Below are 24,964 nucleotides of genomic sequence, written 5' to 3'. Positions count from 1 at the left end.
TGGTTGTGACCTGACTCAGCATTTGACCAAGAAGGTCTGTATATAAACTCCACCTGATTCAACACATGTGTGAGTCCCAAAACAAGCCTTCAATTACATCAGCATGTCTACATCTAATTATTTACAGTATGTAGAATGTAAAAATCTGAGGTATCGGCTACAAATTACAGTGAGTTCTCCCAGCAGTGAGGAGGAAACAGCATGATATGTTGAGGACAGCTACAGTTGACTGACTCTGTGTGTTTGCATATCTGTCCTGCCTCTCTGCTCCCAGCCGTTAAGAGGCTGTCCAGACCTTTCAGAGCCACTGACACGCCGGCAGCACAATGATGATGTCACTGACTCTACTGCTGGCCACCCTGGGGCTCCTTGTTCAGGGTGAGACTCTCTTGTGAAAACTTTGCTTCAGGATGCAACCAGGTTCACCACAATGATGTTCTGCTGTGATGGAGAAACACTGAAACAAGCAGCATTTACCTTCTTCCATCTATTCTCCATGTTAAAGAAATGATACTCTTCTGTTTTCATGTTGATCATCTTTCTCCAAGCTGGATTTGTCTCAATAACCCTTCTCCTCTTTTTCATGTTTTCCAGGTTCATCAGGACAAATCACTGTGACTCAGTCTCCTGGATCTCAGTCTGTTGTTCCAGGACAGACTGTCTCCATCAGATGTAAAACCAGTACAACTGTTTACAGTTCTGTTTATGGTACCAACTTGCTCCACTGGTACCTTCAGAAATCTGGAGAAGCTCCTAAACTCCTGATTCATGCAGTTAAAACCCGTCAGCCTGGAGTTTCAGATCGTTTTAGTGGAGGTGGTGGATACGGCACTGACTTCACTCTGACCATCAGTGGAGTTCAGGCTGAAGATTCAGGAGTTTATTACTGTCAGCAGAGTGTCAACACACCGTTCACACAGTGATACAACGTCGTACAAAAACCTCCCTCAGCTGAAGAGGAACTGATCTGACTCAACAGCTGCACTCAAACTAAAACAACAGAGGTTTTAATAATTTAATTGAAACATTTTAACACTAAATATTCTGTATTTAACAAGAAAAGATTTATTTAAATACTTTCATTGATACAGAATATGAAACATTTGGCTGAACATCAAATCTAACCTCTGTTGAAGTATGATTTAAATTCTTTAATAAGTTTAATCTACTGACTACAACACATGAACACTAAAACTATTATTATTTATTTATTTGATCTCTCACCATTTTTCATAGATAATCAAACATACAACTTTTAAGAAATAAATTACAAAATTAATGTAAAATGAATCAAAACAGACATTTCTGAAGACAATCTGTTCACAGAACATAAATGAAACACATAAAATGATCACTGACACATAGTTAATCAAACACATTTAATGAAGAAACACCTCCATATATCTGTAAAACTCTGGATTTGAGGCCTTTCACATCACTTGTTGCACATTCTGCACTTGAGAGAAACAAAATATCAACCATGTTTAAAAAAAACTGAAAACAATTCTGTGAATTAAGCCTCAAAATCCTTCCTTTACACATTTCACATCAGTCTTTCTAACTGCTTAATGAAATTCTGTCCCACAGATTGTCACTCCTTTATGTTATGGATGATGTAAATGTTGAGTTCTCCCAGCAGTGAGGAGGAAACAGCATGATATGTTGAGGACAGCTACAGTTGACTGACTCTGTGTGTTTGCATATCTGTCCTGCCTCTCTGCTCCCAGCCGTTAAGAGGCCAGTGTTGATCAGTGGCTGTCCAGACCTTTCAGAGCCACTGACACGCCGGCAGCACAATGATGATGTCACTGACTCTACTGCTGGCCACCCTGGGGCTCCTTGTTCAGGGTGAGACTCTCTTGTGAAAACTTTGCTTCAGGATGCAACCAGGTTCACCACAATGATGTTCTGCTGTGATGGAGAAACACTGAAACAAGCAGCATTTACTTTCTTCCATCTATTCTCCATGTTAAAGAAATGATACTCTTCTGTTTTCATGTTGATCATCTTTCTCCAAGCTGGATTTGTCTCAATAACCCTTCTCCTCTTTTTCATGTTTTCCAGGTTCATCAGGACAAATCATCCTGACTCAGTCTCCTGGATCTCAGTCTGTTGTTCCAGGACAGACTGTCTCCATCAGATGTAAAACCAGTATAAGTATTTGCGATATACGTGCTTGCTTCCTCATCTGGTACCATCAGAAATCTGGAGAAGCTCCTAAACCCCTGATTTATGAAGCTTCAAGCCGTCATTCTGGAGTTTCAGATCGTTTTAGTGGAAGTGGATCTGGGACTGACTACACTCTGACCATCAGTGGAGTTCAGGCTGAAGATTCAGGAGTTTATTACTGTCAGCAGGGTTACTTCCCGTTCACACAGTGAAACAATGTCGTACAAAAACCTCCCTCAGCTGAAGAGGAACTGATCTGACTCAACAGCTGCACTCAAACTAAAACAACAGAGGTTTTAATAATTTAATTTGAACATTTTAACACTAAACATTTATTGTATTTTACAAAAAAAGATTTATTTTAAATACTTCATTAATACAGAATATGAAACATTTGGCTGAATATCAAATCTAACCTCTGTTGAAGTATGATTTCAATTCTTTAATAAGTTTAATCTACTGACTACAACACATGAACACTAAAACTATTATTATTTATTTATTTATGTAATCTCTTACCATTTTTCATAGATACTCAAACATCCAACTTTTTTTTAGAAATAAATTACAAAATGTTATCATGATAATATTTATTGTCATTTTTGTTGTAAAATTACTAATCATGTCATGTGACATATATTTGTCATTTTGCATGTTTTTATTCCAGCAGCAAGTATTTATAATATAAACCAAAACACATTTAATTGATTATGTAATTAATTAATACTTGAATTCTTTCCCTTTTTCATCTCTTTCATTTGTCTTTATGTTTCAGCTCTTCAGTAGAAGGAGTTTGTAAAAATGTCCAGGGTTAAAATGTCAGATCACATTCATTTTATATCTCTTTATGCTGATGATATTTTGCTTTTTATTTCAGAATTAGAACATATTTCTGAGGGTTTTGTGAATTTGTTTAAAAGATTATGTATATGCTTTTAATACATCTGAAAAAATAAAAAATATTAGACTCTTTGCACTGACACACTTCAGTAACATAAGATGATTGGAGGACTTTTCATTAAAATTACTCAATTACTAATTATAACAGACAAATCTGAAGTGACTCCAGCAAAGCATTTTCTACAATTATTATGACTTTACTGTTAACTATGAAAAGAAATTATGGACTTACTACCACCATGACTGTGTAGCATTAATCACATAATATCTAAGAGTGTTGTTTGAGTGTAAATACTTTCCTAATATACAGTATATGAATCAATACATTATGTGATCTTACATTTTCCTTCTGAAGTCTTCATAGAGCAGTTGAAACATTTATAACTCAGTTTTTATCAGGATTTAATATCATTACTGTTACCATTAAGAGAAAATAATTAAGACACTTTTATAATAATAAAGATGAAAACAAGTGATTTGATGAACAGATTTTTATTGTCTGGAAATACTGAAATTATATTGAAACATTACAACAAGCAAGTAAATATTGTTACTGAAACATGTGAGATAAAAGAGAGAGATAGTTGCAGAGATCAGAGTGAGAGCAGTAGCAGAGTAAAAGCAGTAGCAGTGAGTCAGGTCAGGACTGGGAACACTGGTCTCTCCTCAGTGTCTCTGAGACTGGAGTCTGGGAGCCCTGGGTGGCCTCACAGGTCACAGAGCCCACCTTCCTCCACTGGTCTGCAGGGAGCCTCAGGGTGCTGCTCCAGCTGTAGCGGCCGTCCTTCTGCAGCACCCCGGGGCTCCTGCTCTGCTCCAAGCTGCTGCTGCTGCTGCCGTCCACCTTCCAGGCCAGACTCCAGTCTGAGGGGAAGCCATCGTTGGCCAGACACATGAGCGTGGCCTTCCCCTGCTGCAGCTCCTCGCTGGAGGGGGGCAGCACCGTCAGGGTGGGACGGACATCACCTAGGAGACACCAATCACATTAGAGGACAGGGACCACACAGCTGTCAATCGAACACCAGACACTTGGACACCTTTACTGTGTGAGAGTGGATTTTCCCCTTTAAGGAGTTTCTGTCAGATGTTTTTTCTGCTCCACCAGTCACTCACTCACACATTGTTTCACTTCCCTTTAAGAAACCTCTCATGCAGATCAGCACGGAAAGAGTCCTCATATGACTCTTTACTGCATTTTATTTTACACTATTTACTTAAAATAAGGACATAGAGTTTGAATATATATCTTATAAATTGATTTTGAACATATTTACTTTCAAAACTATCAAAAGAGCAACAGTTAATCAGATTCAGTGTTAAAGGACATTATGAGCAAAAACTAAGAGACAGCCGTAATATACACAACATCTTGAGACATATTAAAGAAACAAATATCTTTCAGAACAAAGAAATATTTCAAACTGAGGTTAAAAGACAATTTTAGACACTTTAAATGATGAGATGCAGCATTTTTTCGTCATAATTGCCCACGTTGTTCAGAATAGTTTTAACTCAACGTTCACTTAAAATTGAGACTTAAAGATTAAAATTTAAAAACAATGTTTAAAGTAGGATTGTTGTTCTTTAATCTTTCTGCTGTTCACATTTAACAAACTAACTGGAACATGTAAAGAAAAGTTCAGTAAAGCTGCTTTGAGTTCAACTTCAAGGTTAAAGAGGAGAAATGAACAATAAAATTGAGACTTTAAAGTGTTTTAGATCAGCTCAGTGGAAACTTATATCTACTACAAATGTTCAGACACAGAAATTATAAACTTAACTGATGATTCGATATTTAATATTTTCGAGCAGAAACTTACTTCCAACATCCAGTCTGGTTCCTCCACCAAAAGTCCTCCACAGTGATACAAACTGACTGAGTCGTCGTACAAAAACCTCTCACTGTAGAGAGACACGGCTCTCTGACTTTGTCACATTAAACTAAAACTACAAGTCCTCAAATTTCAGCCTGAATCTAAAACATTACATGATTTCTACTGTGGACCAAACACTTAGAATATATTGATTCATCATTTAAATTTAAAACACAAAACTCTTATTTTTGTTGCTGGTGGGCAACTGTTGGTCAAAAATTAGAAGTGAAGATGTAAAATCAGAAATTTCAATTTCTAGAGAGAACATATGTGCAAAAACCTAAATATCACTCAGGATTTAATAAAATACTTTAAAAGTTTAACTTACTTCCAACATCCAGTCTGGTTCCTCCACCGAACGTCAACCACAGTGATACAAACTGACTGAGTCGTCGTACAAAAACCTCTCACTGTAGAGAGACACGGCTCTCTGACTTTGAACACAACAAACTCTACAAAAACAGTCTCAATCTGTGAAACACAACTGGATGATATGAAAATATATAACAGTAGGCCAATAATTTATATTCTTATTCTAAAATTAATCATTTTGTTTCATGTTTACTGTATTTTAAATTATGTCTTGAATTAAAACTGAGTGTTGTAGATGTAAAATGAATCAAAACAAACATTTCTGAAGACAATCTGTTCACAGAACATAAATGAAACACATAAAATGATCACTGACACATAGGTAATCAATATACTGGTAAATTGATTGATTCATTGATTAAACAGCATCATCAGAGTAATCCAAGTCCCTGTTGGAGTCAGTCAGAGCATTTCCATAGAGAGCCACTTTGCATCAGCAGCACCATGCTCCAGTGCTCTGGGAGAGTTTATAGTCCTGAGAGTTGAACACTGGATGACTGACAGCTGTCCTTCATCACAACAGAAGCCACAGAAATCCTCCTCATCAAAAACATGACTTTGATCTCCGTCCTCATCTGGACTCTCCTCTGCTGCTGCTTCACAGGTAAAGTCCAGAGAATCAAACTCCTCTCCTCTATGAACATCCGTCCCTCTGAAATGAAGCCCACAAAACCATCAAAACCATGACGCTGCTTTATGTTTTTGTCTCTGTATCCTCAGAGTCCAGAGGCCAGGTCACAGTGACTCAGCCTGCAGCAGTGACATCTGCTCTGGGAAGATCCGTCTCCATCAGCTGTAGGGTCAGTCGTCAGGTTGATAGAAATTGTGGCACTTATTCATCCGACCCCTGTTTTGCCTGGTACCAACAGAAAGATGGAGAAGCTCCTAAACTCCTCATTTACTTGGCTACCACTCGAGCATCAGGGATTCCAGATCGTTTTTCAGGCAGTGGATCAAAAACTGACTTCACTCTGACCATCAGTGGAGTTCAGGCTGAAGATTCAGCAGTTTATTACTGTCAGAGTAAACACTATATCAACAGTCAGTATGTGTTCACACAGTGAAAAAGCGTCGTACAAAAACCTCCCTCAGTCAGACTGAGCAGAAACTGAACTGACTGCTGCAGCTGGAAGCTACTGCAGAGACTGATACAGTTCACTGAACACACACACACACACACACACACACACACACACACACACACACACACAAATTTTAGATTAAGCCATTAGACAATTAATTTATACGTTTGTGGTAACAAATATGAATCTATCACAGATAATAATCACAGTATTTTTCATGATTGGTCTCACAGTGGTACAAACACAGTAACAACTTTGTACCGATGACCTGATACAAACTGAAGGAAACATATTAGTAACATTGAAGTAAATGAAAAAAGAGGCAAAACAGGTATTTTGTTCCTTTATTAAAACATATGAAATGTGATATGAAATTATACATTGAGAACATCAGATTCCTTAAAGCTTGAAATAATCTTCTGTATCAAGGTGTCTCCGCAGCTCAGCAGGTGATTGACAGTTCTGTGTAGACTCTACCTGTTACCTGTTCTAGCTGTGTTTACTTTCTCTCATATTCACTTTGTTATACAGAGCAGTAACAACACTGCTGAAGAGAAAGTTTGGACTGGCAGTAGTGGATCTGTTAGATGAGGATAATATAATTGTTGCAGCTTAAAGTCAAAAATCAAAAACCAGACTCACTTTTCAGACCCATGTGGAACACCTATCAAGCAACCTGAAGGTCAAAAATGGATTTTTGTACAGAAACAAATCATGTTTCTCTTCTGCTAGTCTGTGAAGGAAGGTTGTCACACACTCGTCACCACTTCACTAAAAATATACTTTAATAATTTACCAACGTTTTGACATGACAGTCTTCTTCAGGGTATTGAGGGACATAACAGCTCAACAGACATTATATAGGAGATAGGACACAGGTGTGTCTGTCATGGGGAGGAGTGTCCTCAATCACATTTATATACTGTTGGAGGAGCGAGTACCTGATTCACATGACATTTAAAAGTCACATCAGAAAAACATGATACGTTTGATCAATAGCTTAGATCATACAGTGCATCAAAAAAACATCTCCATATAAATGCACAATACATTTGAAAAAAGGTTAGTTATACAATATATCAAAAGAATATCAGAAAAGATCTCCATATAAAGATCAAATCATGGCTACGAGTGTGCGACTACCTTCCTTCACACCTTTCCTACTTTCATGGTGGTCAGCAACTCTCCAACACTGGTTTGTGTTCCTCCTCTCTCTCATCCTGAGAATCTCTTCTGCTAGTTGAAAGACCATTGTGCAATCTACAATTCTGTGTGTGCTTGATTATGGTCATATTGTATATATGCATGCTTCTCCCTCCACCTTAAAGCTTCTTGACTCAGTGTATCACAGAGCACTGCTCTTCATCACAGTTGATGAATTCCTCTCTCACCATCGCATCTTATATGAAACGGTGGGATGGTCCTCCTTAACAAACAGAAGGCAGCAGCATTGAATGTTGTTTATTTATTAGGCTCTACTGCAAAAACTGCCTGGTTCCCTCTGATCTCTGGTTACATTTAAATACAGTACTTACAATGTATTTTAACATCAGCTGAACCTCTTGTTCACACTGAACTTGGAAAAAGTGGATTCAAATACTCTGCTGTGTACAGTGTTTGGTTTGTTCCTTCTGGGCGACTGTAGAAACATGGCGGGCTCCGTGGAAGAGGACCCGCTCCCTATGTAGATATAAAGGGCTCATTCTAAGGTAACGAAAACTATTCTTATTTTCAGGTGATTATACACTAATGAAAACATACTTATGAATATTATATTCCATTTCTGCCAACAGATCCTCCTAAATCTTACTCACTGGTCCTTTAAATGAAGAATTAAATCAATAAATGAAAAAATAATGAAAAGAAAAAGCTCCACTGGAAGAGCAGATATTCAGTGAGAACACTGAACGTGTGGAAGCAGCTGCGGACTGATCAAAGCTCTCGTGGTGTCTACAGTTTGTGAATCGCAGCTACATGAAGATTATTGTTTGAAAAGTTGCAGATAACTTACATTATGATCCTTTGAGCTCCACCAGATGAAGCACAAACATCTGCTGGTGTAAATATAGACGCTCAGACAGAGAGGTGTAAAACAACCTTTATTATTCACAGCCAAGCGCAATCACTACAGAAATTTGCAATTTTCGCCAGTTCTGACATATGTGCCAATATTCATGAGTTTTCCAGCATCCCAAACCCCTCAAAAATGCAATGGCCCAACAGCCCCCGAAATAGAAATATTTATTAGACATAAATGGTTTGTTTCTCCACTGCTCTTTAGACTTTGATTCTTTTTTCCATTTGCAAATCCATCAGTATCTCAGGCATCATTTCATTCACACTATCAAAATGATCACTTTGTATGCTGATGACATCCTATTAATCATCACAAAATCCTCATCTTGCCTTCTTTCAGTTACTAATCATATCAGAAATTACAACAGGTGTTCTAACTATTCTCAATCCTATTTTAAATGTGCAGCAAATCTTTTGCATTGTTTGAAATCCACATTTTACCAAACTGACATGAAAGAATTAGAACTCAAGTATTTCCTCGATGTTAAAGACATTGCAGATCAATAGGAATTTCAGAATAATTTTTCCTGATGTCTGACTTGATAAACACCTACAAAACTCTTCATGTCCGTCTGAGAATCAGTTTCTCATTTGCTACACCAGCTGCCATTCCACATTCAGACTGGCTCTCTGAAAGGTGTTTTCAATATATTTTAACGTGGGACACGCTTAGACTCATTGACAAACCTTTGGTGGATTTGGGGCCTTTCACATCACTAGTTGCACATTCTGTACTTTAGAAAAAAACAAAATATCAACCATGTTGAAAAAAACTGAAGACAATTCTGTGAATTAAGCCTCAAAATCCTTCCTTTACACATTTCGCATTAGTCTTTCTAACTGCTTAATGAAGTTCTCTCCCTCAGATTGTCACTCCTTTATGTTATGGATGATGTAAATGTTGAGTTGTCCCAGCAGTGAGGAGGAAACAGCATGATATGTTGAGGACAGCTACAGTTCACTGACTCTGTGTGTTTGCATATCTGTCCTGCCTCTCTGCTCCCAGCCGTTAAGAGGCCAGTGTTGATCAGTGGCTGTCCAGACCTTTCACAGCCACTGACACGCCAGCAGCACAATGATGATGTCACTGACTCTACTGCTGGCCACCCTGGGGCTCCTTGTTCAGGGTGAGACTCTCTTGTGAAAACTTTGCTTCAGGATGCAACCAGGTTCAGCACAATGATGTTCTGCTGTGATGGAGAAACACTGAAACAAGCAGCATTTACCTTCTTCCATCTATTCTCCATGTTAAAGAAATGATACTCTTCTGTTTTCATGTTGATCATCTTTCTCCAAGCTGGATTTGTCTCAATAACCCTTCTCCTCTTTTTCATGTTTTCCAGGTTCATCAGGACAAAAAATCCTGACTCAGTCTCCTGGATCTCAGTCTGTTGTTCCAGGACAGACTGTCTCCATCAGATGTAAAAGCAGTTCAGGTGTTGGTAGCTACCTCCACTGGTATCTTCAGAAACCTGGAGAAGCTCCTAAACTCCTGATTTATTATGCCTCAACCCTTCAGCCTGGAGTTTCAGATCGATTTAGTGGAAGTGGATCTGGGACTGACTTCACTCTGACCATCAGTGGAGTTCAGGCTGAAGATTCAGGAGTTTATTACTGTCAGCAGGGTTACATCCCGTTCACACAGTGAAACAACGTCGTACAAAAACCTCCCTCAGCTGAAGAGGAACTGATCTGACTCAACAGCTGCACTTAAACTAAAACAACAGAGGTTTTAATAATATAATTGAAACATTTTAACACTAAATATTCTGTATTTAATAAGAAAAGATTTATTTAAATACTTTCATTGATACAGAATATGAAACATTTGGCTGAACATCAAATCTAACCTCTGTTGAAGTATGATTTCAATTCTTTAATAAGTTTAATCTACTGACTACAACACATGAACACTAAAACTATTATTATTTATTTATTTGATCTCTTACTATTTTTCATAGCTACTCAAACATACAACTTTTTAGAAATAAATTACAAAATGTTATCATGATAAAATCAATTGTGTTTTAAAAGTTTATTTATAATATAAACCAAAAAACATTTATACATTCATAACTGTAATTAATGAATACTTGAATTCTTTTCATCTCTTTCATTTATTTTTTTTCCAGCTCTTCAGCAGAAGTTTGTGAAAATGTCCAGGGTTAAACTATATTTAGCTTTTTATTTCTGAGGTTTTGTGATTTTGTTCTAACGATTATACAAATTCTTTGAATACATCTGAAAAAATAGAAATATTAAACTCTTTGCATTAACACACTTCATTAACAAGAGATAATTGGATGATTTCTCATTAAAATCTCACAACTATAGATTTTTTTCACAAGACGAGAGTCTATTATTACTGACTAATCTGAAGTGACTCCAGCAAAGCATTTTCTACAATTATTATGACTTTACTGTAAACTATGAAAACAAATTATGGACTTACTACCACCATGACTGTGTAGCATTAATCACATAATATCTAAGAGTGTTGTTTGAGTGTAAATACTTTCCTAATATACAGTATATGAATCAATACATTATGTGATCTTACATTTTCCTTCTGAAGTCTTCATAGAGCAGTTGAAACATTTATAACTCAGTTTTTTATCAGGATTTAATATCATTACTGTTACCATTAAGAGAAAATAATTAAGACACATTTATAATAATAAAGATGAAAACAAGTGATTTGATGAACAGATCTTTATTGTCTGGAAATACTGAAATTATATTGAAACATTACAACAAGCAAGTAAATATTGTTACTGAAACATGTGAAATAAAAGAGAGAGATAGTTGCAGAGATCAGAGTGAGAGCAGTAGCAGAGTAAAAGCAGTAGCAGTGAGTCAGGTCAGGACTGGGAACACTGGTCTCTCCTCAGTGTCTCTGAGACTGGAGTCTGGGAGCCCTGGGTGGCCTCACAGGTCACAGAGCCCACCTTCCTCCACTGGTCTGCAGGGAGCCTCAGGGTGCTGCTCCAGCTGTAGCGGCCGTCCTTCTGCAGCACCCCGGGGCTCCTGCTCTGCTCCAAGCTGCTGCTGCTGCTGCCGTCCACCTTCCAGGCCAGACTCCAGTCTGAGGGGAAGCCATCGTTGGCCAGACACATGAGCGTGGCCTTCCCCTGCTGCAGCTCCTCGCTGGAGGGGGGCAGCACCGTCAGGGTGGGGCGGACATCACCTAGGAGACACCAATCACATTAGAGGACAGGGACCACACAGCTGTCAATCGAACACCAGACACTTGGACACCTTTACTGTGTGAGAGTGGATTTTCCCCTTTAAGGAGTTTCTGTCAGATGTTTTTTCTGCTCCACCAGTCACTCACTCACACATTGTTTCACTTCCCTTTAAGAAACCTCTCATGCAGATCAGCACAGAAAGAGTCCTCATATGACTCTTTACTGCATTTTATTTTACACTATTTACTTAAAATAAGGACATAGAGTTTGAATATATACATATTATAAATTGATTTTGAACATATTTACTTTCAAAACTATCAAAAGAGCAACAGTTAATCAGATTCAGCGTTAAAGGACATTATGAGCAAAAACTAACAGACAGCCGTAATATACACAAAATGTTGAGACATATTAAAGAAACAAATATCTTTCAGAACAAAGAAATATTTCAAACTGAGGTTAAAAGACAATTTTAGACACTTTAAATGATGAGATGCAGCATTTTTTCGTCATAATCGCCCACGTTGTTCCGAATAGTTTTAACTCAACGTTCACTTAAAATTGAGACTTAAAGATTAAAATTTAAAAACATGTTTAAAGTAGGATTGTTGTTCTTTAACCTTTCTGCTGTTCACATTTAACAAACTAACTGGAACATGTAAAGAAAACTTCAGTAAAGCTGCTTTGAGTTCAACTTCAAGGTTAAAGAGGAGAAATGAACAATAAAATTGAGACTTTAAAGTGTTTTACATCAGCTCAGTGGAAACTTATATCTACTACAAATATTCAGACACAGAAATTATAAATTTAACTGATGATTTGATATTTAATATTTGAGCAGAAACTTACTTCCAACATCCAGTCTGGTTCCTCCACCAAAAGTCCACCACAGTGATACAAACTGACTGAGTCGTCGTACAAAAACCTCTCACTGTAGAGAGACACGGCTCTCTGACTTTGTCACATTAAACTAAAACTACAAGTCCTCAAATTTCAGCCTGAATCTAAAACATTACATGATTTCTACTGTGGACCAAACACTTAGAATATATTGATTCATCATTTAAATTTAAAACACAAAACTCTTATTTTTGTTGCTGGTGGACAACTGTTGGTCAAAAATTAGAAGTGAAGATGTAAAATCAGAAATTTCAATTTCTAGAGAAAACATATGTGCAAAAACCGAAATATCACTCAGGATTTAATAAAATACTTTAAAAGTTTAACTTACTTCCAACATCCAGTCTGGTTCCTCCACCGAACGTCAACCACAGTGATACAAACTGACTGAGTCGTCGTACAAAAACCTCTCACTGTAGAGAGACACGGCTCTCTGACTTTGAACACAACAAACTCTACAAAAACAGTCTCAGTCTGTGAAACACAGCTGGATGATATGAAAATATATAACAGTAGGCCAGTAATTTATATTATTATTCTAAAATTAATAATTTTGTTTCATGTTTACTGTATTTCAAATTATGTCTTGAATTAAAACTGAGTGTTGTAGATGTAAAATGAATCAAAACAGACATTTCTGAAGACAATCTGTTCACAGAACATAAATGAAACAGAAAATGATCAGTGACACATAGTTAATCAATATTCTGGTAAATTGATTGATCCATTGATGAAACAGCATCATCAGAGTAATCCAAGTCCCTGTTGGAGTCAGTCAGAGCATTTCCATAGAGAGCCACTTTGCATCAGCAGCACCATGCTCCAGTGCTCTGGGAGAGTTTATAGTCCTGAGAGTTGAACACTGGATGACTGACAGCTGTCCTTCATCACAACAGAAGACACAGAAATCCTCCTCAACAAAAACATGACTTTGATCTCCGTCCTCATCTGGACTCTCCTCTGCTTCACTCAGGGTGAGGAAAATCATTTTTCTGTCATGTGAAAATCATTTGGAGTGTAGCTGAGTTTCACCATCTCATGTCCAGTGTTTCTTCTCTCTCCTCAGGGTCTGTTGGACAAAATGTTGTCTTGACTCAACCAGCAGCCAAATCACTGCAGCTTGGTCAAACTGTCTCTATTGATTGTAAAGCTAATAGACAAGTTTCTCACTACACTGGTTCAAAATACTTTCTGTCCTGGTACCATCAGAAAACTGGAGAAACTCCTAAACGTCTGATCTACCAAACATCAGACAGAGTTACAGGAATCTCCTCCAGATTCAGTGGAAGTGGAGCAGGGAATGGAGTTGACTTCACTCTGACCATCAGTGGAGTTCAGGCTGAAGATTCAGGAGTTTATTACTGTCAGAGTCATCACTCTATCAACAGTCAGGTTGTGTTCACACAGTGAAAAAGCGTCGTACAAAAACCTCCCTCAGTCAGACTGAACAGAAACTGAACTGACTGCTGCAGCTGGAAGCTACTGCAGAGACTGATACAGTTCACTGAACACACACACACACACACACACACACACACACACACACACACACACAGATGATTTATGATGTTCATAGTGTCTCTATCAGTTTTCCTCCTGAAGGTCAAACAGTCCACCTCCCACCTCAACAACCTCTTACTGAGTCAAACAAATATTTAGTCATTTCAAGATTCATCAAACAGAGACATTCTGTTTTTTCATGCTGCCCCATCATCACCTCAGCTGTTAAATCCTCTTCATCACATTATGTTATGACACATCTCACACTCATCATCGTTCTCTGTATAAAAAAATTGGATGAACTTCATAACTGACAAGATAGAATAATCATCTCATGATGTTCACTCATAAAAGTCAACTGTAAAAGCTTCCAAACTACCTCACGTCTTCTCTCATTTCAATCTAGTAAACTAAAGTACATAGTAAACTTGGCAGAATTTGCTCCAGATACTCTTCATCTGTTAAAATTAAATGAAGTGCAAACTGCCCCGAGCTAGATTCTTTCATTCTCCTTGAAGATTTTTAAGCTTTATCTGATGTTTTCATGATTCCTGTAATAATTGATATTAATTGTAATTGTTGCTTTATTGTTGGTTGTCTGACTTTAGACGTGTTGTTCTTGTTTGCTGGTTGTTTGGTTTTCTGACCATAATTGTTTCTTGCTCTCTGGTCTCTCTTGTCACAACAGATCTGTATCTCAATGACACTGACTGATGACATAAGTAAAGGTACTAAAAGTGTCAATCACATCTAGCAGAGCCATAATATATGTAGCATCAACATCTGCAGATCATGATGATCATAATTTATTGTGTTCAGCAATTCATACATTACATGTCACTGAACAAACTGTGTTTGTGGACCAAATGCATTAAAGACACCAAACACTCCACACTGATGAGCCCATGATAACAACTGACTGTAAATACAGAGATAGTTTTTATCTCTGAGATTTATTCTTATGAAAAGTTTGTGTAGTTTGATATAAAATATAAAGATGTTTTTAAAAAGGCCTTCAAAAAACTGACAGATTCATTTTGTACCTGTTAGTCCAAAATGTGTGCAGACAAGATTCTGTAGAAGTTCACAAGTCTTCTGTTAAGATTTTTTGTGTTTTCATCTCTAAATCGTAACAATTGGTTGGAAAGTTTTACCTCCATGTTTCTTGTATTTTACCTCAAATGAGACATCAGAGGAGGGATGATGGCTGAGATAAATATGTAACTTTCACAAAGAGGAAATAGACTTTAATTCCAGTTTAAACATCAAGAATGAAACTCTGAAATTATTAAAATTCAGATGAAAGAATAAAATGTTTTAAATAACACAGAGCAATGAGAGTCTACATACAGTTACTTGTGAGTGCACATATTCCATGTGATATACTGTCAGATATTGTAAACATGTCTTTCAAGGTCTGAAAACTCGTTAAATCCTACATTTTTTTCAATTTTTTGAAGGTCATAAAGTTGTGTTTATACTGCGTGTTAAAATATTATTTCAGGTGCTTTAACATCAAGAGGAAGCCCTCTGAATTATTCTCCCAATAATGTTTTATTGAGTGCACCTGGGACATTTTGACATGACGTCTTTGACCTTCTGAATGAATGTGAGCTTGTAAAACTGTTGTAGCGTTAGAAATAAAAAACATAATATCATCAGCATACCGTCACATCAAATGAATGTGATCGTTGGTTGTGACCTGACTCAGCATTTGACCAAGAAGGTCTGTATATAAACTCCACCTGATTCAACACATGTGTGAGTCCCAAAACAAGCCATCAATTACATCAGCAAGTCTACATCTAATTATTTACAGTATGTACCATGTAAAAATCGGAGGTATCGGCTACAAATTACAGTGAGTTCTCCCAGCAGTGAGGAGGAAACAGCATGATATGTTGAGGACAGCTACAGTTCACTGACTTTGTGTGTTTGCATATGTGTCCTGCCTCTCTGCTCCCAGCCGTTAAGAGGCCAGTGTTGATCAGTGGCTGTCCAGACCTTTCACAGCCACTGACACGCCGGCAGCACAATGATGATGTCACTGACTCTACTGCTGGCCACCCTGGGGCTCCTTGTTCAGGGTGAGACTCTCTTGTGAAAACTTTGCTTCAGGATGCAACCAGGTTCACCACAATGATGTTCTGCTGTGATGGAGAAACACTGAAACAAGCAGCATTTACCTTCTTCCATCTATTCTCCATGTTAAAGAAATGATACTCTTCTGTTTTCATGTTGATCATCTTTCTCCAAGCTGGATTTGTCTCAATAACCCTTCTCCTCTTTTTCATGTTTTCCAGGTTCATCAGGACAAATCACTGTGACTCAGTCTCCTGGATCTCAGTCTGTTGTTCCAGGACAGACTGTCTCCATCAGATGTAAAACCAGTTCAAATGCTAATAGCAACCTCGACTGGTACCTTCAGAAATATGGAGAAGCTCCTAAACTCCTGATTTATGAAGCTTCAAGCCGTCGTTCTGGAGTTTCAGATCGTTTTAGTGGAAGTGGATCTGGGACTGACTTCACTCTGACCATCAGTGGAGTTCAGGCTGAAGATTCAGGAGTTTATTACTGTAAGCAGAGACAAAGCTTTCCCTTCACACAGTGATACAACGTCGTACAAAAACCTCCCTCAGCTGAAGAGGAACTGATCTGACTCAACAGCTGCACTCAAACTAAAACAACAGAGGTTTTAATAATTTAATTTGAACATTTTAACACTAAATATTCTGTATTTAACAAGAAAAGATTTATTCTTAATACTTTCATCAATACAGAATATGAAACATGTGGTTGAACATCAAATCTAACCTCTGTTGAAGTATGATTTCAATTCTTTAATAAGTTTAATCTACTGACTACAACACATGAACACTAAAACTATTATTATTTATTTGATCTCTTACCATTTTTCATAGATACTCAAACATACAATTTTTTAGAAATAAATTACAAAATGTTATCATGATAATATTTATTGTCATTTTTGTTGTAAAATTACTAATCATGTCATGTGACATATATTTGTCATTTTGCATGTTTTTATTCCAGCAGCAAGTATTTATAATATAAACCAAAACACATTTAATTGATTATGTAATTAATTAATTCTTGAATTCTTTCCCTTTTTCATCTCTTTCATTTGTCTTTGTGTTTCAGCTCTTCAGTAGAAGCAGTTTGTTAAAATGTCCAGGGTTAAAATGTCAGATCACGCTCATTTTATATCTCTTTATGCTGATGATATTTTGCTTTTTATTTCAGAATTAGAACATATTTCTGAGGGTTTAGTGAATTTGTTTAAAAGATTATGTATATGCTTTTAATACATCTGAAAAAATAAAAATATTAGACTCTTTGCACTGACACACTTCAGTAACATAAGATGATTGGAGGATTTTTCATTAAAATTACTCAATTACTAATTATAACAGACAAATCTGAAGTGACTCCAGCAAAGCATTTTCTACAATTATTATAACTTTACTGTAAAGTATGAAAACAAATTATGGACTTACTACCACCATGACTGTGTAGCATTAATCACATAACATCTAAGAGTGTTGTTTGAGTGTAAATACTTTCCTAATATACAGTATATGAATCAATACATTATGTGATCTTACATTTTCCTTCTGAAGTCTTCATAGAGCAGTTGAAACATTTATAACTCAGTTGTTATCAGGATTTAATATCATTATTGTTACCATTAAGAGAAAATAATTAAGACACATTTATAATAATAAAGATGAAAACAAGTGATTTGATGAACAGATCTTTATTGTCTGGAAATACTGAAATTATATTGAAACATTACAACAAGCAAGTAAATATTGTTACTGAAACATGTGAAATAAAAGAGAGAGATAGTTGCAGAGATCAGAGTGAGAGCAGTAGCAGAGTAAAAGCAGTAGCAGTGAGTCAGGTCAGGACTGGGAACACTGGTCTCTCCTCAGTGTCTCTGAGACTGGAGTCTGGGAGCCCTGGGTGGCCTCACAGGTCACAGAGCCCACCTTCCTCCACTGGTCTGCAGGGAGCCTCAGGGTGCTGCTCCAGCTGTAGCGGCCGTCCTTCTGCAGCAACCCGGGGCTCCTGCTCTGCTCCAAGCTGCTGCTGCTGCTGCCGTCCACCTTCCAGGCCAGACTCCAGTCTGAGGGGAAGCCATCGTTGGCCAGACACATGAGCGTGGCCTTCCCCTGCTGCAGCTCCTCGCTGGAGGGGGGCAGCACCGTCAGGGTGGGACGGACATCACCTAGGAGACATCAATCACATTAGAGGACAGGGACCACACAGCTGTCAATCAAACACCAGACACTTGGACACCTTTACTGTGTGAGAGTGGATTTTCCCCTTTAAGGAGTTTCTGTCAGATGTTTTTTCTGCTCCACCAGTCACTCACTCACACATTGTTTCACTTCCCTTTAAGAAACCTCTCATGCAGATCAGCACAGAAAGAGTCCTCATATGACTCTTTACTGCATTTTATTCTAAACTATTTACTGAAAATAAGGACATAGAGTTTGAATATATATCTTATAAATTGATTTTGAACATATTTACTTTCAAAACTATCAAAAGAGCAACAGTTTATCAGATTCAGTATTAATGGACATTATGAGCAAAAACTAATAGACAGCCGTAATATACACAACATGTTGAGACATATTAAATAAACAAATATCTTTCAGAACAAAGAAATATTTCAAACTGAGGTTAAAAGACAATTTCTGTCATTTTATATGATGAGAGATGTGCAGCATTTTTTATCATCACCCACACTGTTCAGAATAGTTTTAACTCAACATTCACTTAAAATGGAGATTTAAAGATTAAAATTTAAAAACATGTTTAAAGTAGGATTGTTGTTCTTTAATCTTTCTGCTGTTCACATTTGACAAATTAACTGGAACATGTAAAGAAAAGTTCAGTAAAGCTGCTTTGAGTTCAACTGAGGAGAAATGAACAATAAAATTGAGACTTTAAAGTGTTTTAGATCACCTCAGTGAAAATGAAACACAGAAAATGATCACTGACACATAATTAATCAATAAGCTGGTAAATTGATTGATTCATTGATGAAACAGCATCATCAGAGTAATCCAAGTCCCTGTTGGAGTCAGTCAGAGCATTTCCATAGAGAGCCACTTTGCATCAGCAGCACCATGCTCCAGTGCTCTGGGAGAGTTTATAGTCCTGAGAGTTGAACACTGGATGACTGACAGCTGTCCTTCATCACAACAGAAGCCACAGAAATCCTCCTCATCAAAAACATGACTTTGATCTCCGTCCTCATCTGGACTCTCCTCTGCTGCTGCTTCACAGGTAAAGTCCAGAGAATCAAACTCCTCTCCTCTATGAACATCCGTCCCTCTGCAATGAAGCCGACAAAACCATCAAAACCATCAAAACCATGACCCTGCTTTATGTTTTTGTCTCTGTATCCTCAGAGTCCAGAGGCCAGGTCACAGTGACTCAGTCTGCAGCAGTGAGATCTGCTCTGGGAGGATCCGTCTCCATCAGCTGTAGGGTCAGTCGTGAGGTTGATGGAGATTGTAACGGTTCTGAGCCCTGTTTAGCCTGGTACCAACAGAAAGATGGAGAAGCTCCTAAAGTCCTCATTTACTTGGCTACCACTCGAGCATCAGGGATTCCAGATCGTTTTTCAGGCAGTGGATCAAAAACTGACTTCACTCTGACCATCAGTGGAGTTCAGGCTGAAGATGCAGCAGTTTATTACTGTCAGAGTGTTCATGAAATCAACAGTCAGTATGTGTTCACACAGTGAAAAAGCGTCGTACAAAAACCTCCCTCAGTCAGACTGAACAGAAACTGAACTGACTGCTGCAGCTGGAAGCTACTGCAGAGACTGATACAGTTCACTGAACACACACACACACACACACACACACACACACACACACACACACACACACACACACACACAGACGTTCGAACAGTCATGTTTGTATTTCTATCTTACTGAGGACATTAATTGAAATAATGCATTCTTCTGCCCCTTAACCTCAACTTAACCATCACAACCAACAGCCTAACCCTAACTCTTTCACTACACTGAAAAAAACTGTTCTTTTAAGATCCATATTTCCATTTGAGGACATAAACTGTGGTTCTTTCAGCAAAGGACACTTTTAATAACAGACAAAGAACAATACCTTGTCAGTACTTCACTCCTGTTATTTATCATCCCTGCATCACTCATCTGTGGACATTACCCAGACTGACAAATCTACAAATCTAAGCTCAAGCAGTTTACATTCATACAACAATCAATGAGACATGATTTATACTGTAGCAACAGAGGCAGGAACTAGATGTCAACAAAGTCAAATACAGAGAATGTATGTTTATTTTCAATTTTGGCAACAGCCAGAAAAATATATATTCTTAGTTTTATCAAACCTTACACCACTTTCACTAAAACCAGCCTCAGTGTAATTGCAGATCCTTCAAATGTCAATCAATTAAACTACTTCAGTGTAGAAAATTATATCATCTCCATAAAGGCAAAACTTTGGGTTTTTTTCATCATTAGCAGTAACACACTGAGATATGAGAAAGATGCTTTTAAATCAACTGGCTGCACAGAAAACAATGAAAAAAAAAGTATTATTTTTATTTTTGAGCACTATCGCATGTTTACAGTCTTCACAGAACTAGATAAGAACGTAGTTACTACAGAATAAGGAATTGTATGGTCAGACCTTACATATACTGTTTATCATGTAGCAGCAGGTTTGTACTGTGACTTTCTGTGAGACCAAACTGAGCTCAGAGCAACACTGATATTAATGAAGTCTGTCAGTGAATTAACCAGTGACTCCATTATGTTTGTATCTAAAGAATGTTGTGATATAAAACAATATATGATGATATCAGTGTTATCAGCAGCTTTAAAATGTGCAAATGAAGAAACCTGAGGGACAGTAAGTGTAATAAGAGAGGTGTTTTAAAGGCAGGCTCTCTGGTTATGAAGTCAAGAAACTCATTAAAACCGTTATGTATTTGTAAAACACAGCTGGTTTATACGGAAACTCACTAAAGCTAAACCCCACAAATTTCCAAACTTAATACTTATGTTTCGTATATGATGTTAAATTTGTGGTAAAATGAAACTGACAGCCTTTACAGTTCTAAATAAGACAGTAGACATTTGAAGATGTGAATTAACTGATAGAAATCAGCATAAACATGAACACTGACGCATTTTGTTAAAAACTCAGTCAGAGCATTTCCATAGAGAGCCACTTTGCATCAGCAGCACCATGCTCCAGTGCTCTGGGAGAGTTTATAGTCCTGAGAGTTGAACACTGGATGACTGACAGCTGTCCTTCATCACAACAGAAGCCACAGAAATCCTCCTCATCAAAAACATGACTTTGATCTCCGTCCTCATCTGGACTCTCCTCTGCTGCTGCTTCACAGGTAAAGTCCAGAGAATCAAACTCCTCTCCTCTATCAACATCCGTCCCTCTGAAATGAAGCCGACAAAACCATCAAAACCATCAAAACCATGACGCTGCTTTATGTTTTTGTCTGTGTATCCTCAGAGTCCAGAGGCCAGGTCACAGTGACTCAGCCTGCAGCAGTGAGATCTGCTCTGGGAGGATCCGTCTCCATCAGCTGTAGGGTCAGTCGTCAGGTTGATGGAAATTGTGGCAATTCTGCATCCAACCCCTGTTTAGCCTGGTACCAACAGAAAGATGGAGAAGCTCCAAAACTCCTCATTTACTGGGCTACTACTCGAGCATCAGGGACACCAGGTCGTTTTTCAGGCAGTGGATCAGAAACTGACTTCACTCTGACCATCAGTGGAGTTCAGGCTGAAGATTCAGCAGTTTATTACTGTCAGAGTCTCCATGAAATCAACAGTCAGGATGTGTTCACACAGTGAAAAAGCGTCGTACAAAAACCTCCCTCAGTCAGACTGAGCAGAAACTGAACTGACTGCTGCAGCTGGAAGCTACTGCAGAGACTGATACAGTTCACTGAACACACACACACACACACACACACACAAACCATCCTGCTGTCAGAAATACTCACTAGATCATCAAATGTCATCTCCTGCTGACCCCAACAAATGCACTATTTCCTCCTGTTTGTTTACTACAAACTATAATGGTTATGTCTTTATTAAAAAACCAGTGGGACTTTGAACGAGAGTCACATCCAGGTTAGGAGAGTCAGAAAGTATTATGAGACAGACTAACACATTGCTGATTTGGTCCTTTCATGAGATTTGTTGACACATAGAAAAATATATATAACACAAGATTTATTCTTTAGGAAGTCATTGCTGTAAATTCAGGTTAAATTTCGAGCCAGCATCAAATGACTTTTTAGGTCTCATCAGTCATTATCAACAATTTAACAAACAAACTCAGTTTTCTATGGAGTCTCTGGTTTTGAAGTCATGTGACTGAACTGCAGGTTTGATCTGTGTTAATGTGCTGCCCTTTAGTGGTGGATTTAGAGGATACCTTACTAGTCTGCTTTTGATTCAGTGTGTTTGTGTGTAACATTAGCATCAATACATCAGTGGAAAGTTCTATTTAATGCAATAATTCATTTGCAGAATCTTGCACAGGATCTACTGTTCGGAGGGAGAATCACAAAAAGCTTATATTCAGCTTCAGCAGTCTGAGTTAGTCATATCAAGTGGATATCTGACACATTTACAGTCTTTTTAGCATCAAATTCTCTCTTTGTGTTTCCTCGGACAGTGTTTCCCTGTTGAGCTGCAGGTGGAAGTATAGTAACAAAAAGAGGGACTTTGGCACTAAAAAGACGTTGAAAAATATCTACTTGATTTGACTCATTTGGACGCTGAAGCTTCATATTAGCTTCAGATAAACTTTGAAATACATTTTTTGCACAGAAGGAGGACTGTGGATTTTGTCCTCCATCACTTCCATTGTAAGGTCATTATGAAGGGATCTTCTAATGGTCAGTATGAACAGGAGGAATGATTACAGCAAGAAAAACAGGTTTCACTGTTCATTTGACTGTTGTTTAAAAACACACTTGAAAAACTGTGAACCCATCCTTTAAGACATTATTACAATAACGTGTGTCTGATATGTTTTTTCCACAAAAAAATCTCCTCCTTCTCTCTCATTACAAACTCCATAATCTATAAATATGCAAATATAGATTTAATTTTAGAAATTCAACTGCTGGACACCAGATGTTTCCTACTTCACTATAAAGTTCATTCTCAGTGTTTGTGCACCGGAGGCTTTAAGTTTTCACATCACACTTGTGTAGGTTGCATCCTGGACCACAATTGGCTCCAAAGTAGTTGTGATGTCACAAGTCATGCTCATAGGCCCGCCCCTTAAAACTGGATGCTCCATTTGCCACTTTCAGCAAATGAATATGAAAACAAACTCTGCACAGAGAACAACTTCCAGCTGAAGGAACAAGAAGAAACACATGTTTTTGAGTGGAAAGGGACTTTAAGGAACTTAATGAATGAACTTGAATGAAATTCAAGATTTTTACAAATTTTTACTTTTCATAGTATTCTCTCATAGTGAGGTGTTGATCCTTTTATTTAAATAAAATGACTCACTACTTCTTCTTCTTCTACTGGACAACACAAACATCTTTAGGTGGTCCCAGTAAGTTAAAACTACCGTAAAGGATTATATGAGAAAAACCTGACAGGAATACTGGAACTTAATTGACACAGGAAGACGTCTTTACAGTATTCAAAAACATGTAGGCTTCGGTATAATACGGGGTGGGGGCCCAAGAGAAGAGAAGGTCAATCAAACACTGCATAGAACAGGCGAGCAGCCATCTGGACTATGTACACACTATAATAAACCTGAAACGGTCAGACATGTACTGATAGATGGCAACAGATATGATGAAGGAAGAAGGGAATAAATATCAGTACTAAATTCCTAAACAGGAATATTAGAGAGAACTGGAAATGCATTTCCTGCGGGAAATGCGTGTGAATGCTGAATACTAAATCGCAAAGCATTGCTGAAAATACTAAAGACTCGTTCAGGATCCCCATCTGTACGAATACCATGGCATGTTACATTTAACAGATTTGGCAGTTAATGAGTTGTATGGCGGTGTTTTATTTATGACCACAAGGTGGGGCTATTGGTGCCATGATTCAGTATGTTGTGCAGATTCTCATGGAAAACTTATCTACCAAGTTTCATTTCATTAAAGACAACAGAATTGCAGAAATATCATGTTAAAAAGTTACTTCAGCGCGCCCTTTGGGCAGAATTTTATGAAATGTCACACAGTTCTGTAAGGTCACATTGTGTACAACATTCCCAAAATTGGTCGCAATCCGATTCAGTATTCAGGAGTTATTGACCATTAAGTGCATTAGGCCACGCCTTCAAAAGTTTGCTTTTTTTTTTGTTCAGGGTCCTCTAAACATGGTATGTACCAAGTGTGGTGAAGATTGTATGAAATATGTGCCAACAGAAGCAAAACATACGTTTATTTAAAAAAAACCAAAATGGCGGAAAAATTATATAGGCGCAAATGGGCGTGGCCTATATCAATCTACTCAGCATCATCCAAGGAATATCCTGACCAAATATTTTTTTGATAGGTCTTATCGTTCATGAGTCATTAGCCAAAACGCAAAACAGTTAATTACTGACCACATGGTGGCGCTATTGATACCATGTTTTCATATGTTAAGCCTTTCCAGATGGGACACGTGTATATAAAACATGAGCAGTTTAATACTTTTAGTTTTTGAGATATTAGCTTTCAAACATTCCTCCCATAGACTTTCCATCATAAATTTTAATATTAAAAAATATATAAAATCACTGGATTAAGATAAAGAGCTGAACATTTTGATATTTGAATGGTTTCTGTCGCTCAAAGTATG

General features: G+C 37.6%; 9 gene segments (V, D, J or C); 7 read left to right on the top strand and 2 right to left on the bottom strand.

Moving 5' to 3' along the window:
* Positions 1-288: 288 nt before the first annotated feature.
* LOC122970100 lies at positions 289-938 on the top strand. The segment is given in 2 exon segments: positions 289-378; positions 595-938. Coding segments are annotated over 2 exon segments (381 nt in total).
* An 800-nt stretch (positions 939-1,738) lies between these two features.
* Positions 1,739-3,635, top strand: LOC122970107. The segment is given in 2 exon segments: positions 1,739-1,848; positions 2,065-3,635. Coding segments are annotated over 2 exon segments (369 nt in total).
* LOC122970130 lies at positions 3,546-5,328 on the bottom strand. The segment is given in 2 exon segments: positions 3,546-4,035; positions 5,272-5,328. A coding segment is annotated over 1 exon segment (255 nt).
* A 539-nt stretch (positions 5,329-5,867) lies between these two features.
* Positions 5,868-24,964, top strand: part of LOC122970080 — an 891,879-nt gene continuing 872,782 nt past the window's right edge. The window contains 2 exon segments of the V gene segment in view: positions 5,868-5,919; positions 6,036-6,370. Of these exon segments, the coding sequence occupies positions 5,868-5,919; positions 6,036-6,370 (387 nt within the window).
* On the top strand, positions 9,518-10,136 carry LOC122970121. The segment is given in 2 exon segments: positions 9,518-9,600; positions 9,817-10,136. Coding segments are annotated over 2 exon segments (357 nt in total).
* Positions 16,052-16,690, top strand: LOC122970109. The segment is given in 2 exon segments: positions 16,052-16,151; positions 16,368-16,690. Coding segments are annotated over 2 exon segments (360 nt in total).
* LOC122970132 lies at positions 17,827-18,338 on the bottom strand. The segment is given in 1 exon segment: positions 17,827-18,338. A coding segment is annotated over 1 exon segment (255 nt).
* The window catches only part of LOC122970079, an 808,187-nt gene continuing 802,557 nt past the window's right edge, over positions 19,335-24,964 (top strand). Inside the window, 2 exon segments of the V gene segment in view lie at positions 19,335-19,386; positions 19,512-19,836. Coding sequence covers positions 19,335-19,386; positions 19,512-19,836 — 377 coding nt within the window.
* LOC122970078 overlaps positions 21,456-24,964 on the top strand; it is a 916,362-nt gene continuing 912,853 nt past the window's right edge. Inside the window, 2 exon segments of the V gene segment in view lie at positions 21,456-21,507; positions 21,633-21,966. Of these exon segments, the coding sequence occupies positions 21,456-21,507; positions 21,633-21,966 (386 nt within the window).

This window comes from Thunnus albacares, chromosome 19, assembly GCF_914725855.1.
Source record: "Thunnus albacares chromosome 19, fThuAlb1.1, whole genome shotgun sequence".
NCBI lineage: Eukaryota > Metazoa > Chordata > Actinopteri > Scombriformes > Scombridae > Thunnus > Thunnus albacares.
The sequence above is the reverse complement of the archived record's forward strand: the minus strand, read 5'-3'. Positions and strand labels throughout refer to the sequence as shown.